General features: G+C 33.9%; 1 protein-coding gene across 1 annotated transcript in view; it reads right to left on the bottom strand.

Annotated features, from left to right (window-relative positions):
* The window catches only part of ABCA12 (ATP binding cassette subfamily A member 12), a 164,405-nt gene that overhangs the window by 40,447 nt on the left and 105,559 nt on the right, over positions 1-18,399 (bottom strand). Inside the window, exons 20-28 of the mRNA XM_006906757.1 lie at positions 16,343-16,433; positions 14,000-14,179; positions 13,111-13,426; positions 10,218-10,332; positions 3,676-4,005; positions 2,510-2,579; positions 2,286-2,420; positions 1,282-1,428; positions 147-333 (exon numbers count right to left, since the gene is read on the bottom strand). Coding sequence (XP_006906819.1) covers positions 147-333; positions 1,282-1,428; positions 2,286-2,420; positions 2,510-2,579; positions 3,676-4,005; positions 10,218-10,332; positions 13,111-13,426; positions 14,000-14,179; positions 16,343-16,433 — 1,571 coding nt within the window. The remainder of the gene's footprint in view (positions 1-146; positions 334-1,281; positions 1,429-2,285; positions 2,421-2,509; positions 2,580-3,675; positions 4,006-10,217; positions 10,333-13,110; positions 13,427-13,999; positions 14,180-16,342; positions 16,434-18,399) is intronic.

The following is an 18,399-nucleotide window of genomic DNA, read 5'->3' as shown; positions in this document are numbered from 1 at the left end:
TCTCTGATTTAAACTCCATCCTACAGTGTGTAAAAGGTGAGGTATCTTAATGCACCTGGGAGACGTAATGACTACTTTTTATGAAAGAGGTGAGCAAACACTAAGTAATATGCTTCCGTGACATTAAGTGTTGAAAAGTAACGTACATAGTAGTAGTTTTCCCAGCTCCATTGGGCCCCAGCAACGAAGTAATATGCCCTTCATAAAAGTTCAGATTTAGGTTATCTACAGCAATTTTTGAGCCATAGATCTTTGTGACTCCATGCAGGGCAACCCCAACTGTGAGATCTTTAGGTTCAGGCTCAATGTTGGAAGAAAACATGTATTCAGGACCTGGAGAGAAATCAAGAGAATAAAGTTATAAGCTCACAAAGAAAAGAAATGAAATTAAGGTTAGACTTTTTCTATATAAAAATGCAACCCTCTAAGTAAAAAATAATTCCGGCAACAAATGATCTATTATCACCATCAGTCTCCTTATTTGGTTAAAAAATGAATGACAGGTTTATATGGCCTTTCTCTGTCAGAAAATTAGTTCAAGAATACAGTATCATTATAATGAAGTCTCCCTTATTCAACAGGTCTCAAATATTCGAAAAACAAGTATAGGGTTCGGTTCTCTAATTGGATAGGATGATACTTATGAAAAAAATGTCTGCAAGGTATACTTTTAGTGTCAAAACCAGCTTAGATCTGTAGTTTATAGAATTGTGTTCATTAATTATTTTCTACACCTCCTTCAGGCATCACAAAAAGACCAGACCACTTATGTGGGTCATTCATACTTTATAAAGATAACACTTCCTTCAGGCATCACAAAAGGACTGCTTATGTGGGTCATTCTTACTTTTAAAGATGACACTACTTATGCAATGTCAGTAAGACATGAGCTTTAAATTGTCCAGTATTGGTTTTGGGTTATGCTAAATTATCTATACTTGCTACTTGGTTGCTCCTTAGGACTTGTGACAGATGGCTGGAGTTAGGGGTGCAGATCGTGGCCAAAGAAAAACATTTTTCTCTGTGTGAATCTAAGTGGACCACAAAGGGACTTGCAATCTTGGACTAATTAGCACCATATGCTAACCAACTGAACTAATGAGCCCGGAAAAAAACCATAATTTAATTTTTATTAGAGTCCAAATACATATGCATAGACATATTCATCCATACGAAAAGGATATTTTTACCATTTAGAGAAATACAATTAAAATCACTAGTCAGATAAATTTTATATCACATCTCTCATAATAATGCACATTGTTGACCTACTTGTTTTACTGGCAGATGGGTTGGTATTCTGCATCATGATATTAGTAAACATAAGGCCATTGTTCTTCTCATGTTTCACCTCTGCACATCCAAATCGCTCCTTCCAATAGGAAGGTAGGATTGGAAAATACCATGGTGCTGCCATGCCATAAGTACCTACAATAAAAATGTGTTACAAAACATAACTATTGGTTGACTGTTAACATTAAGTATTGGAAGCTAAACAATAGAATACTATATATGATTCAGGAAGCAGCTTAATTTTTTTTGATACTATGTGACACTAAAAAGTGGTCTTCGGTTTTCAAAGTAAAGTAAAAAGGATAGCTTTTCTTTTGTTCTTTCCTTTATACACAGCTTCACTGGAGTAAGATTTACTCCTTGTAAGTATAGGGTTAAATGATTTTTAGTAAATTCATAAAGTTGTGCAACCATCACCACAATCCACATATCAGAACTTTTTTTATAACTTCAAAAAGTTCTCTCCTGTCCATTTACAGATATTAGATATTGCCTACTCCCACCCCAAATCCTAGGCGATCACTGATTTTATTTCTGTCTCTACATATTTGTCTTTAATAGAAATGTTATATAAATAGTACTCTTTTATTCTTATTTATAGCATCAGAAAAACATACAAATATAAATCAGGCTTAATGGAAAAACTACTAAGCACGTTAGACACAATGACCACTTGAGACTCAGGAGGTCGTTTTCCATTAGAATAGGGTAAATGCGCCTTAGAATCAGGAGACTTGGTTTTTGCCTTATACTCCCATTTGGAATAACTGGATTCCGCACATCTTAATTCACCCTATCTTTTAAAGAAATACCAGAGTAGGAATTCACTAGAGCATTATCTCATTACGGAAAATTGTGGCTAGTTTTGGGACTTCAGTATTTCTTTTTTTGGAGATTATATATGGTAAATCAAATAGTAGAAAATGTATATTAGCAGATTTATAATGGGAACAACCATAAAAAGCATGTATTTGTGGGAAGTAGGTTTGTACCTGGGAAAACATTCCTGGTGTACCAAGCAATAAGGAAATAAATGAAAGAGTCAGCTAGAATTAGACAGCACAGCCAGCCAAACGAGGTGGTATCATCCTGAACTGGGGAACTGTACATATTTTCCCACTGAAGACCTAAAAAAGTGAACACATAGATTTATTCTTGGGTGAGATGTATTACAGTTGTTAAAGATAAAATCCAATTCTAAAGAAAGTGAGCCTACCAATCCCCTGCTCCTCATATCGGGCAATGTACTGACTTGCATAACTGAATGCTGTCGGCGACAGCAGGCTCTGCGGAGAGAATAAACAGCAATGATAGTTTTTGTAGATATCATACATTTCACCCAGAGGGATCTTAATATATTTAAAACTTTGTAGATAAAACTATGTAGATAAAATCATATTAGAAATACAGGGGTCCCTTACCAAGCTCGCTATAACTCTGGAAGAAGAGAAGAGAGACTAGCAGAAAACAAAAGCAGGAAAATTATAATTTGGAAAAGATTTTTCAGAAATCTAAAATCTACATCTAAACTTATTAAGTGTTTCTCAGCAATTTATAAAATAGGCAATTACAAAGAAATATAATGTTAAGACCAAAATCAAATGAAATGTTAAGGCCCAAAAGATGTTTTTACTTCATAAATTGATTTCAGGTAATAGAAGTATTATGAGTAAATGTACTAAAATATCAATTGATTCAACAACTATTATAGCAACAAAATAAACATTTAAATTTTATTTACACCCAAAGTAGTCAATGTTGGAGGACAGTTATTTATTCTTTCTATTTTATTTATGGAAAGCAAAATTTTAATATGACTTAGTCAATGATAAAGCTTCTGCTTCTCATATTTCATAATCTTAATGCTTTCACTAAAATTCTTAAATTAATTTAGTCCTTTTGAATTAAAAGGCAGAAAAGAATTCAAAATCGATTATGTTCTGTCAGTGCATTTGTTTTTATGCTTGTAAGTTATATTATATGTCATGAAAACCATTAGAATTATTCATATATGAGAATAACTCCAGTAATAGAGGCTTTAAGACATTTAAGGAATTGACCAGAGAGAAGTCAGAATTCTTGATGCTCTTTAAAATGTGATATATTACATTTTAACTGCCACTTTCTTCAGGAACTATTAACAGCATCACATATTATGGTTTTAGAAACTATGGGGAAAATGTTTCCTTTTCATAGTCTTGTGCTTATATGGTATACAACGATGTAGAAAAAATGGACTATTATTAGGATGGTTAAGCTTATTTTGCAATCACTAAGCTTTTAAATTTAGATAAGTGTACTTTCAGTTTCAGAGTCTAAAAATAAAAAAAAAGGGTCATTTTTTCTCACACACTGGCCATTCTGTTGTGACAGGTGACTCACCATGAATACTTTTATTACATAGCTCAGCTCATCATCAACTGTAACCAGAACAATAAACGGGAAAAAGGCAATGATGTAGATGAGGCTTCCAATCAGGGCTGCAATGTTGGTGTTGTTAAAGAAGACACTGATGAGATAGCTCATAGCAATAACTGAGAAGCTGTAGTCCGAAAAATATAGGAACAAAATGAACCCGTTTGTCTTAGGAAGAATATTGCCCAACTTGAGTATAATGATGAGGATGATGATGGTAACCAGTAAAAATCCAACACTCTCTATAAGCCAGGCAAAAAAGTGACTGCAGGAGTTTACACCCATCATCTTCATGTACTGCAAAAAGGAAAAACTGTTAGCTGCTATTTGTTCATGCTTGCTATGTAAAATTAACATGACCATTTATTCCAGCTCATCTTAGATTGCATGCTCCCAGAATGCCCCAATTTAAAGAAATAATAAATGATTTATATGGTGAGGTCCTTTTATAATTTCTTTTTATAACTGGTAGCTGATGTCTCCAGATTAAATTAGTTTAGAGTAGATCATCAAAGTTTATGTTATACCCTGAAGAATTTTACAACATGAGTTTGACATTCACGCAGGCATGGATACTTCATTGGTAAAAAAAATCGTGGTTTATTTCAAATTCGATATAGGGCTTGAGATTAAAAAACCACATTTGTTTTTAAACTAAACAATCAGTATTTACATTCCTGGGAGAAACAGAACAGGCCTGATTCCTAAATATTTAAAACACAGAAACTTTGAAGTGTTACTTTCTGCCCTTTGCCACATCTTCCCCATCCTTGAAATCACTGGCAGTCTGGGTCATGTTTGTCATGTGTTTTCCAAAAGACATTCATATACTCAAAATTAACTCATGTATCTTAGATAACCTATATCTCTTTTTCAATTGATATTCCTTAATAACTCAGAGATACTCCTAGAGGCCAAGGCATTTCACCAAGGTAGAAAAACAGATCAGCATGACTTGTTTGTACATTAACTTTAAAGGACTCTGAAAGATATAAAGTTCCCTGGGTCTTAGTTGTCTTGAATTTGGTGATATGTGACATTTGGGGGGAACCTGTGTATCCTGGTTTCTATTTTTAACAATTCATGGTTCATATTAAGCTTATGAATCTAATATTTTATTTAAAAAAGCAAAAGAAATACTCTACTAACTTTATAATCCTCCCCTTTTTAACCTAACTTGGCTAGGAAAAAAATAGGAAAAGTGCTAGGTTTTTTGCTCTGCAAGCAAAAGAGTGAATTTTACTTTCTGCCTTTGCAATATCACATTTTGCTAACTCTGCTGCTCTGGTTGTTACCATGGAAACAACTACCTCACCGCCAATAGTTTAAGCAGCTATGGGCCTTACGCTAATCACCACTGAGAAAAAGCCTCTGACTTTTCCTCTTAACTTTGCCCTTTTCTCACCCACTTTTCTCCCTACTGCTTCTCTCCTCCCAGGCCCTATCAGCCTTTTGTTGTGAGGACTCAATCTATGCTTCCACAGGAATGGAAGTCTGGGTCAAAGTAAAAAAAAATCAGCATGGAGTGAAGATTCACTATGGAAGTTTCTTCCAATTGCTACTTATCTATCATTAAAAACGAAATTACCTTTTGATGTGAATAAAGACCTCGCAGATCTTATTTTAGAAATTTTTTCCCTGCACTCCAACCCATTTGAGAAAATTCCTGTGTCATGTTTCCTGATTACATTTCAGAGATACTCACCTATTCAAATACGATCATGATATATGAGCTTTTTATTTGTCTTTCTTGCTATTTGTATTTTGTGGTTTTTACTCAGCTTCTGCCTATTGAATATAGTTAAATGAGGAGTTGTGGAAGCCATATATCTACTCCAAAGCTGATATTCACCACCTAATTTCAGGTGGCCCATATGAAAAATATTTATCCCCCAATGTATGTCAGTAGGGACAATGTCAATATATTTCACAAAGTGGGTATAAAATATCCAGAATGCTTATCAAGAACATGAAATAAAACTGACTCCGTGAGTATACATTTATTTTCCTTCTCTGACAATTGATAGCTGCTGTATAAAACATTTATATATCTGTAAAATTCTCCATTCTCCTTGTTAGGAAAGAATTTGACAAAACCCAAAAATCAGGACGAAAGGTGTTTATCGTTGCAATTTTGATTCAAGATCAGATTCCTATTCCCAAGAGTTAGAAAAAGTTGGAGACTGATTATTGATTTTGAATGAAACAAACTGAGTTAGGTGCTTCCAAAAATATTCACTGTTTAACATTCTAGCAGGAAACATCAGTGTTAAACCCGAGGATTTTATGCCATGAGGAGAGCAGCTGTTATGCATAAAGAGTAAGAGCAACGAGAGCATGTAAGTCATCCATAAATTATCCAGATTCATTGCCAACTCTGTTATAATAAACAAGACCAAACTTGCTGATAGAAGATGGCCCACAAAAAAATGGTTGGCTATGCTTCCTTGGATGTCATTAGTTCCTCAATTTTAGTTCCTCCTCAAAGTGACATGTCAGTTGCCACCTTTGCAATGACAGTCACGTGAATGAAACCTCCAAATCTGCCAGAGCAAGTCATCAATACCTGATAACCTGTTGCTCAAGGAAAAGCCCTCTGGACAGTAGCCAGAATCTGCCCCAGTTTATTAAACAAAACAAAACAAAACAAAACAAAACAAAACAAAACAAAAACAATGAAAATGATTCTGTAAGATTTTGCATAAGTGCGTTTCCACATTCAAGAAAAGCTTATGCACAGGGCTCGACATTAATGCTATCAGGAAAAAAATCATGAATATTCATATATTTGCTTGACAGCAATGTCTTTATTCAATTCAACAAGAATGTCAAGCACTAATTTGTAAGAAATAATATTTTCTACCTCAATTAAAAAATTCTCTTCTCTATATATATACATATACATGAATATATATTAGTAAGATATAAAAGATGTGATCATCACTTAGAATGTTCCAAATTCCACTAATGAGATGGATAGTGTATGTCAAGAAACCATAAAAATTGTCTACAGTGAAGCTCCAAAGGACTAAAAATCCTTGCATAATTCTTGGTAATATCTCTGCAGGTCACAGATGTTTTAGGTTACCTGTCTAAACTGAAGAAGAACAAACTCTGAAATTTTGTCTCCAACTGAATATAAGCACTGAAATCCCCATAAAAAATTTTATATTATATCAAATAGATAAAACTAACCCATTAATCAAGAAAATAAAGTGAAAAAATACTCTTCATGTATTACAAAAGTAACTTTTATAGAGCTTTAATATTTTAATTTTTAAAAATGAGAAATGTAAAACAGAACCTAATTCAAAGACACTTTGAAGTATTTAAAAGAAAACTACAGGCTTAATTTTATCGATAAACTTATTCGTCATTAATTTTTATCCTAATTTCTTCAGCAAGTTAAAAGAATTTACTGGAGTCATACCATAAAAAGGTCAAGGATGGATAGTTTCATTGAAATAAAAGCTAACTTGGTTTTCTTGCTCAGATTCAAGAAGAATCACAGCAGAAAAAGGTCATTTTTTTCTACCTTTTGATTTAATTTGTAATGAGAAGGAAATAGAGAGTGGGTAGCTTTAGGCCTTAACTGAATATTAAAAAGATGATATTAAAAAGTGATTTTGAATCTCTGATAACCTAAGAGATTATCTATTATCATCTTCAAAAGTCCTGTGAGTCTATGTTACTAAAATAAGATTTTGAGAAGAAAGGTAATTATGATATGGAAAAGGATTGATTAGAAGTCAAAACACTTCAGTTCTAGCCCCAGATTTACTCTTAGTAAGCTCCATAATTTTCAGCAGGTCACCTCTCACTTTCTGGGATCAGCCTTTTTATCTTTAAAGGGGAAGAGGTTAGTTTAAAACTGTGGACAGTGGAGGGAGGCTGAACAGGAGGCCCTGGGAATATACTACTCATTCCATACCTGCTTCCATTCATCTCACAAATAAACTATATTCCTTCGAATTTAGGACACTACTGATTTTAAGATGTGCCATTATTTCACATGCAACCAAGAAGGAAAAAACACTGTCAGATAAATTATAACACCCTATCAAATGCGTCCCAATTACAGAGGCTTTAAAATGTGAAGAAAAAAATCATTATCTTAGAACTGATAAAATATGGATAATTGAACGCCTCCGCTGTTCTGGCCGTGAGAGAGCGACATTCTGGAAATACAGTGCTGAGTAAAGTTGTCATGATAACACTCAGAAAGTTTAAGGGATTGGGCCCAAGCGAATATGAACTGGAAGTCTCAAAGCCTGAGTCTCTGATTCCAAGTTCAGTGGTCTTTCGTTATATGGCTTTGACCCCCAGGTTCGGGTGGTGAAATTTTGAAAGTAGATGCCTAAAAATGAAGACATAGAGCTACCAAACAGAAACTGGTTCATCATTAAAAATGCCTTTCATGCCTTCAATCAAGACAGCACTCTTCATCATGCTTTGATATTTTTTGAATATCAAAGAAGATATTCTTTGATAGAAGCACTTAGAAAGCATAATCTTCAAACACAAAATAATACAGTGTATGTTTTTTATGTGTATATATACATATGTGTATATTACATATATATCATGTATATATGTGTATAAAACACATATATATACTATGTGTTTCAACCACAAATAGTATTTTTAAAGTAGATATTTATTTTGAAGTAGAAAATAACTTAGTTTTCATCACAGTTTTCTACTTCAAACTTTTCTTTTAACCTATCAAGATTCACTTTTGAATACCAGGAATCTGAAAGAAAAATATAATGTAGGAGCTTGCAACCCAGATTATGGTCCAGGGCATGGATTCGAGCTTCTAAAATGGAATTAAGAAACCATTGCACACAATCTTGAATACAACAGGACTCAAACAAGTTTATGGGATATTTCCCAAATTGTAACTGAAATATAAAAATGAAAATGAGAGGATCAACAAGAATTCAAATAGAAAAGGTAAGAAATATAGGTTCAAACTTTAGGACAACCCTGAAAGCCTGATGCTGAACTAACAAAAATGTGAGGCAGTAACTTGTACTTAGTAAGGAAAAATAATCAATTGCTCAGAAGCATTGGCAAAGTAAGCCTGAAAAGTACAAGTGGACTAACAGATTACCTAATCTTATTATTTCAGATTGTGCACCAGTCTTGAAATGTTTCTTGTTGTTTTTTTTTTTTTCAGTCATGAGTGTAAGAATGGACTCATTACAGAATGAACAGATAAAATAATTTCTATTTCAATACAATTCAAGAATCACACAATGCTTTTACATAAATTCTAAAAAGAAGTTCGATATTTTGGATTTGAGAACAATGATGAAGAATATGCTCAAGAAGAGATCATGCTTTCCATCCTAGATCCTGTTTTCTATTGTTATTATTCTAATAACATTATTCTAATAATTATTGTTATTATTCTAATAACATGAAACTCTTAGTCTATAAATCATGAGCTAGTGGGATATAGAGAAAGAGGTAATTGAAGGAGACAAGGGATACTGGGAAGAAAATTTGCCTTTTGAGAGCTGAAACAAGCCATATGTCAATGTCTGTGTTATGTCTTTCTATATCCTATATCATCTCTCTCTTGCTATTTCTATCTCCATCTCCATCTCCATCTCCATCTCCATCTCCATCTCCATCTCCATCTCCATCTCCATCTCCATCTCCATCTCCATCTCCATCTCCATCTATCTCTATCTATCTCTATCTATCTCTATATCTACAGTTGACCCTTGAACAACTACAACTCAGGTTTTAACAGCATGGATCCACTTACATGCAACTTTTTTTCAATATACAGTCTGCCCTCTGTTTCACTGGGTTTCACATCTCCAAATTCAACCAACCGTGGATGTAAAATAGTATTTTTGATCTGCGGTTAGTAATCTGCTGATACGGAAGGCTGACTATGTGCATTAATCTACACCATTTTATATAAAGGACCTGAGCATCGGAAGTTTTGGTATCTGTGGGGGTCCTGGAACCAATCCCCCACTGATACTACGGAACCACTAAAGTTTTGAAGGAGTCAAAAGTCATAGGCAGATTTTCAACTACATCGGGGTTGGTATCCCTAACACCCTCATTATTTAAGGGTCAACTGTATATCTATATTAATATTTTTCTTTGGACTCATTTAGGTACCATGCCAACAATCTTCTTGCTTTAATAGTATTGTTTTTATTATTTAAACTTATTCTGTTAGATCCTAAATCCTACAGGTAACTTCTTGGGCAAAAATTACTCTTAGGATCATAAATTGTACTTAGATTTTATTCAAAATTATTCAGATTTCATTTTTTAGAAGCACTCATAAAATAACTTCTATATAACATTTTGGGAAAATAAATATCATCTTACCAGCTGCTTTTATGATGCATAAAATATTTTTCTAATTCATAAAATATGGCTCAGGCTTTCTGAGTTTATATAGGCACAATGAAAATCATAGTAATAATTATTATAAAATATATGTTTTTTATAATAAGAAGAGATTCTCAACATACCTCATGAAGCCGGAGGTCTTTCTCATAAACAAGCTTTTTTACAAATGCAGCTATAAATACAACCCAGGCAACCATGAGCACAATTGGAAGAGAATAAGAGACACTGGTTAGGAAGCTGTAAAAAAACAAAAACAAACAAACAAACAAAAAAAATCCAGTGACCAAAATGAATGTTATACTTGCAGATTATAATATATAAAGAACACATTCATCCTTACACTGAAATTATACTCCTGTTTTGAAATTGAGAATAATCATTAATATTATTCCTTTATTTATGAAGTGTGAAACTGACTTAACAGTGGGCCCATGATTTTCTTGCCGTAATGTTGCCAGAATCAAAAACAGCTCTGGATTGTTAGATAAAATTGCCATATTGCTTAAAATGTGTTTGAGTATGCCCTGTCCAGGAAAATAATTATTGTATAGATATAATTTCAAGGCTCACAACACTTCTGCCTAAACTAAATTCTTATCTAAAAGGTAGATTTAAAATTAGATGATAATTGGTTTATCTAGCTAAAAGCTATATCTTCTCAAATTACTGTATTTCTCTACTCTTTGGAAGCTCATAGTGATTATTAAAACTAAATTTCCCCAAATAAAATAAAACTCAAAACATTCCATTTAAAATACAGACAAATAACTTGGATTCCTCAAAATAATGCTTCAGGAGATGTTTTATAAATAGCATAAAAATGTCTTTTCCAGTAATGTGCTAACTGGAGGGTCACTGGAAACTTCATCAGGATCCAAATACACTCCTGAGTGGCCTGCTCATGATACCTGAAAGTTCAAATGCAGTGTTTCTCAAATTTGAGCATGCATCAGAACCACATACAAAGCTTATTGCCCCACCCAAAAGCTTCTGATCTGTTACATCTGGGGTGGGGTAAGGAATTTGCATGTTAGACTATTTCCCAGGTGATGCTGATGCTGTTGGTCCAGGGACTGTACTTTGAAAACTATGGCTTCCTACATTAGCCTCCTTCCTATGGGCTAAGGCAAACGAATAGTTTTAAATGAGATAAACTCTAAATTGATCTGTTTTGCATATTAGGCTCCATTGAAGCTTTTACTTGGAGTAAGGACCAAAGCCATTTCCTTTTTAATCGATAAGGCTAAGGAATTACCTTCAAGTTCTCCATGAAAAATGCAAATATTAATGGAACATGACATCACCATCATTCATTCTCACTTTAGCATCAGAAGTGTATCACCATCATAGATATGCAGGGGGATTTTTTGTGGGGGAAGAGTGAGGGTTGGGCCATATCCAATTTTTTTTTGTTCCTGGAAAACTGTCTGGCATAGGAAGGCACTTAAAGAATATTTGTTGAATGAATTTGATCTTGACTCAGGTCCAGCCTCAATGCTGTTTCTGGCTCTGAAATTAGGCAAAAGCCCTCATTTATTAATAACAAATCCCTTGTAATGTTTCTTTCAAGTGAGTGTGTATTTTAAGTTCGGTAGAGGATAAAGGATAAAATTCTGGTCTTGTAATTGAAGGACCAGTGAGGTGCCACCTGTACAACTTAGGACAAAATACTTAACCTTTCTGAATTTTAGTTTTTTTTCCTCTGGAAAATATGGCTGATAATACCTGTCTCCATTTACCTCAGGAAGTTGTTGGGTGGGACAAATGAAATAATATGTGTGAAAGCACTTTGTATTCAACAAAGAGTTTATATGTACATATAAGGCATTATGATCATACTCCCATAAAGAATTCAGAGTATATTTACTTTTTTTTCTTAAAAGAAACATCCAGGTACTCACCATCCCAGATACCAAAATTTACAAAGGGAAAAAAATGTGAGCAAGAAAATAGATGAGAATTTTCATTTAATTGAACCCACAGGTCTTTGCTATTCACGCAAGCCTTTGCAGTTCACACATGGTTCAGGCTGCAAGGTCCTGACTGGCCTTCACAATAAGCAGCTCACCTTGACAACCCATTGAAGAAATTCTCACCTGTCTGCCCATATCACCGCTGCACAAAGGGTTACATAACCTCATCTCCTCTATAGTTCTTGAAGCAGCCAAGGGAGACAGAGCATCAATAGGAAGAAAAAAGGCGGGGGGTGGGGGGAGCATCCAGAAGCATCTGAATTGTATATAAACTGCAATAACTGGGCTGAATAACAGGTACAGTTCCTTTAAAGTAATGTTCAGCCTCAAACTTTTGTGTAGGATGAGCTTAAAAAATGTTGTACTCCAGCCTTATTTTTATGTATGTATTTATTCACTTTTACCATGGTCAAAGTGATACCTGACAGGCAGATTTCTTGAACATTCCAATTCAATTGTCTAAAAGCATAATCTTTACATTTTTTGTTCATTTAGCAAAAACACTTTAGATAAGGTTTCTTAGCAAGTGGACTGATAGTACATAACATAGTTTTAGATGGCATAATATTTATTTTAGAGAGTTGATCAATGATTTGTCCCATCAAATTTTTCTTTAAAATTAACTATGCGCTCACAGATTTTTAAGCAAATATGAGAGTTGGAAAATAATTTTAAGATTGTCTTATTCAACTCCCTCATTTGCTGAGAGAAAAGTAAGACCAGCTGGGAGTAGGTAACATTAAAAATCATGCAACGATGATCTCAAGTCTGAGGTCCAATTCTCCAAATTCTGGAGACCAAGTCTTTGGAATACTAAGAGTTATGATAAGGAAAACATGGATTATTTGGTAAGATGTTCCCATCATTTTGGTAACAAAGAGGAGCTACAGTAGAATGGTGCTCTATAGTGTGAACTCTACCATGGAAACCAGCATTGACAAAGGTTTGCCGAACATTATCCCTTTCTCTTGATACAGGTGAATGAATGAGTTCTCAAAAAAGTGGTTGACTATTAACAAGGGCTAGAAGTGCACAGACTTACTTGTCTTTCATGTAGCAGGGATAAGGAATTGCCTGGACCTGGACTGCTATTTCCTGAGAGTTCCTTCCAGTCTGCAATTCAATGATTGCTCTTTCAATATTATCTTGTAAATAAACAAAAGCCCTGCCATAGATCTGATTGTGTGATGGAGAATTATGTGGTCCTGGGGCCCAAATCTTGGTTCTTATGTTTCTCGTCGTCTGTGAGGTCTTGAGACTCATGCGGATGGTATATTTTATGACAGGAGGAAGAGAGACATCTTCAGAGTCATAGCCTCTGTGTTGGCTTCTGTTAGAAGGAAGCTTGAAAATAACACCTAAAAATAAAGTGGCAACAACAGCAGAAAGGTTATTTTATGGTTGACATTATTCATTGTTTGGAGGGTATGCATGGGAGAGGCCAAACACAGGTAATCAAGTTAGTAATGTGATAGTAAGTTTGAGCTCCTAATTGATAGAAAAAATGGCTAATTGAGAGTGACATACTCAGAGATTCAAAGCAAGAGTTCGAGGATATAATCACAAACTAAATGGCTAGATTAAACATATCACTCTAAGCCACTTACTGAAATTACACACACACACACACACACACACACATTAAAATACATAATCTTGACTGATTATGAGGATGGGCTCGACTTTACCGTGTAACTATGTAATCCTTTTCAGTCTTAATTTTAGCTGTACCAACAAAGTTATACATTTGTGAAAGGCTCCTCAGACAATATGGTTGGTTGACTACATGAAAGGTTCTTGTTTCTAAGGACATCAGAGGGGACAGTGACCCCCCAGACTACTTTTCTGAGTTCTGGATGAAAGAGGTGAGGAAAGAATTTGGCCAATTTTAGTACAAAGAGAAGCTCAAACTCTAGTAGACTAACACTTACTTCCAAAGAGTTCGTTGCTTTTGTAGAGTCTTTTAGCCTCTCTCTCCATTTCATCTACACTTTTTGCTGCCTGAATACGATCATATAATACACAGGAAGAAATATTTACTGTAAGGGAAGACAGTGTATTGAGATGATTGATGAGGTCAATGCTGTTCTCCAGTTTCAGCCTTAGAATATCTAAAGCAAAGCAAAACAGACAAAAAACACATTATAATATAATTTAATGTTGTTTCTAGTAGTAATGAGACAAAATATTGAAATTTTGGTTAAGTATATTAAACTAGATTATAAAGAATAGAAAGTTGTAGAATTTACTTTAAAAATGTCTAGTACCCTATATCTAGAAAAATGTGTCCAGTGAGCAAATATTCATTGAGAATGTTGAGCTAATTACAAATACAGTAAATTCAATTTTAAAGAATGAGACAAGCTAACTTAAAAGTATATTCTGCTATGATTTAATTAACTGAAGACTAAACATGAATAATCAAAAAAATCTATCTATATGTAGTTAGGAAAAAAACTATAAATTAGAGATGAAATTTTGAATAAACAGTAATGCTTGCTTTGTTCAGGGAATGTGAGTGAAAGAATTTAAACAAAGGAAAGTCTATGCAGAGTGTGTAGAATGAATAAACTATATAATTCAATAAGTTGTGCTACAGAATCATTTCTTTGGAAACTGAGAATCTGTGCCACATACTTACAATTTTCTAATATTATTTGATTTAAAACTGTATGTGGGTTATCTCTATAATATATGTATTTATGCTAGATAAAACAATCAAGATTTTATTTCAAGTAATTACTCTGGAAGAGCATTTAATTGCTCTTCAATTTCATGATTTCTTATGAGGAAATCAACTGAGACAAAAGGTAAATATGAAATTGCAATTTAATAAATCACTTGGCCAATTAAATTTTCATTGACTTGATCATCATGAATCTTGAGAAGACTGTTTATATCATAAATCCCTCCTCACTGAACCCAAACAGGTCTCTTCCATTGTCCAATATAAAACCAAATTTCGCATAGAAGGCAAGTTCTTAAATTTCTTAGAATTTAAAGTGAAATGTTTTGCTTGATATAGATGTTGGTGGGGGAGGGTAAAATTGTGGTTGAACAGTGGCCCCCAGTGGCCATTGGAAATCAATAAAACACCAAGGATTCTTTAGAAATGCTGGTAAACAGAATCAAATAAGAGCTGTGAGGGTCAGTGCCTCCCAAATTCAAACTATACAACCTCTTAGCTATTATGTTACATATACAATTATACAGACATCAAGTCTTGCTGCTGTGTTCATTTTAGTCTTATTTTAGATTATAAAAATCGTCTCCTACATCTAAAGTTATGAATGATAAAATAACTTTATTTTATTTACAAGAACTTTGTAGTATATCTCTGATATTTTGATTCAATGGTTTCTTACTCAAATAGTACTTTTAGAGAATAAATCGCTAACATCTTTCTTTAATCAAACTGGGCTATCATAAAGTGCATACAGTTATATACACTATATAGTATAAATGTAGGCATGATTCCTCCCCACTGATTTGCAACCTAAGGCACTATGTACCTGTAGCTCCAGAGAAGAGGAGGGGCATTTGCTCTACTGCTGCCAAATTCTGATGTTCTCAATCCCTTTCTCTACCAGTGGTTGCATAGCAACGGTGAATCAGACAGACTGAATTAGATGTCTTGCAACTCTTCGGTTGAAGGTGGGGATGTGGCAGAGGGAATGCATAAGTTCAGACAGCTTCCTTTGATCCTCTATGGCCTGTTCCTTTTAAATGACCGTGAGAGGAGAATCCAACCAGACTACTGATTTAGGTTTATTTCCTTTTGAGTCTTCGCATTACTTTTGTTTTGCTTTTGCTAACTCTATAACCTCTTCCAGTTACATTCTGGGTTAGTCAGAGTAATACTGAAGCCAGAGGAGATAAAATGGTAATGTAATCAGAAATAAACCATTTTATCTTTCTTTGTCCTTCAAGGACCTGTTTTTCCTCAAGCTAGCACACACACAAAAAGTGTCCTTACTTCTAGCAACCCACCAACCTACCTATTTTTGTAGGAAAAGCTGCACTTACATAGAATATATTGCATTATAATTATGGAAACTTACAACAGACACTGGGTAGCCAAATAATCATTACCACTTGTAATTATACAACTAACTGGGAAGAAGATGGACAGAGATATAGGCAGGATTTTATTTTTCTTTGAAAAACTGGCTAGAAACCAAATATGGAAGAAAAGGAAAAGAAGTTCTCATATGGAACAATGTTTTTCACATTTCCGATATGACTAGTGAATAACAGTGTGAATCTGGACTCACCGAGTTCATCTATCTGTTTCAATAGTTCAACAGCATCAAGTCCCACGGAGAATTTTACAAACACTTGCACAAAGGGGTTCCTGAGAGTGTTCTAACAAGTAATAATAGGAAATCCATTTCAGTACAAGAAGAAAACATGTTAATCATTGTCTCTCTAATAATACCCACAGTGAAATGCAGTAGCCACTACTAGATATTGTTATCAATGTACCAACTTGCAAAGGCTTGCATACAAATTTTTGAGAAAGAAAGAGTTGTATGTGGCTGGTAATGGCTTGAAAGGCTGGGCTTTTGCTTGTTTATAGACACAAATTGGTCGGCACGTGAAAGTGCCCAGATATGACCATAATAATCAACATTAGGAAATTATATTCAATTTAATGGTCTTTTTTCCTATGGCTATTATAGCATTTGTTTTTAACATATGGTATACACAATTTTGATGGTTCATGGTTGAATTTTGTTCAACTGAAACAAAAACAACTTTTAAAAATTGTGATATCTACATGCATTTGACATTACAACTCATTTGTATACTAGTTCTACCAATTTCTGGCTGTGAAGCTTTCAGCAAGCACTTGGCTTTTTCCAGCTAAAGGTTACTTTTCTTTAAAGTAGGGATGAATGACCATTCTTACCAGAATAGCCAAATGTAAATTATTATAATGTTATTTTATATTGTAATAAGTATAACCAGGTGAACATGGAAAAATAAATATGATAAAATTTTAAATTACTCTATATATGTAGAAGGACTAAAAATTTTAAAATAAAACATAGCTTTTAAAATATGAAGGCTTTTATAATTATCTTCAAATTAGGAGATATAACTTCTAAAATTGTAGAAGTACTACTCAGTAATACTTATTGAGGTCCTACTATGTGCTGGGCACTGTCTAATAAAGTTTTCCTTGATTTTCTCAGTTTTCGATAACACCTGTGGTATTTTTATTATCCCCAGTGAACAGATGGCAGAGTTAGAGCTAAAGGAACTGCGTAAATTCCCTTAAGGAGCCACAATACGAGCCAAGGGGAAAGTTGAAGGGAAAAAATTCAAATCGATTAAAAAAATATTAATTCATCTTAGTGTAAATTCATGACTAGTTTTTATGTGACCTAGGCTTAAGTTGGTTGTTCCTTTAGAAGATAGTTCAGTATCATTTATTATTTTGTCCTTCTTAACAATATCTTCTGTTTTGTTAACATAGAAATAAATGATTGAGAATAACATGTATTAATAGAACATACATATATAATGGAATTAATTTAATAAATTTGTAGCTGTTGAGGGGTCTAAGAGTAGTTGGTACCGTGCAGACCAATGGCTGTCACACAGATATAAACCATGATAACCAGAGTCCTTTAAAATCTAGTTACCAGGAATTAACTGATGCATCATGGAAAATCTGAATCAGAGCATTACCAATAGGCAAAGCACTGCACTCGCTGCAATTCAGAGATGACCCAATGAACCTATTTCCATTTTCCCATTACTCTTTTCATAGTCAGTCCTCTCTCTGATTTATAATACTATTTTTAAATGCTTCTACACATACGATCTTCACAAGTCTATGAAGTGGTTATCATTTTGGATATTCACAAACTTCAAATCAGTATTTTAAGGCATTGGCCTAAGGGTTCACAAGGGCAAACCCAGGTCTTGGTACAAAAGTGTGAAACTTCAAATTCTGTGCACATTTGCAGAAATAAATTTGTCCTCAATCATTGAGAATAATAATTTATTTTGTTCTGGAACAGAATGAAGATACTTTCAGTAGATGATGATCCCTTTGTGGACATGGTCACAGAGTTTCTTAGTAAATGACTACACTTGGGAACTATAATGAATAGGTCATGTCCTTTGCTAATTTACCACTTTAGCCAACAAAACTTTCCTTAATAAAATAACATGTGTTTTTTTTAATTTGTTTACAGAAAAAAAGTTTTAGAAGAGTAATCTCCCACTTATGAATATACATATACCAATAGAATACTATGTAAATAGACTTTGTTACCTGAGAATCACTTAAAAAAAAAAAGGCCACTTAAAATGAACG

The sequence above is a fragment of the Pteropus alecto genome, unplaced genomic scaffold (genome assembly GCF_000325575.1).
Source record: "Pteropus alecto unplaced genomic scaffold, ASM32557v1 scaffold110, whole genome shotgun sequence".
Lineage (NCBI taxonomy): Eukaryota > Metazoa > Chordata > Mammalia > Chiroptera > Pteropodidae > Pteropus > Pteropus alecto.
The sequence above is the reverse complement of the archived record's forward strand: the minus strand, read 5'-3'. Positions and strand labels throughout refer to the sequence as shown.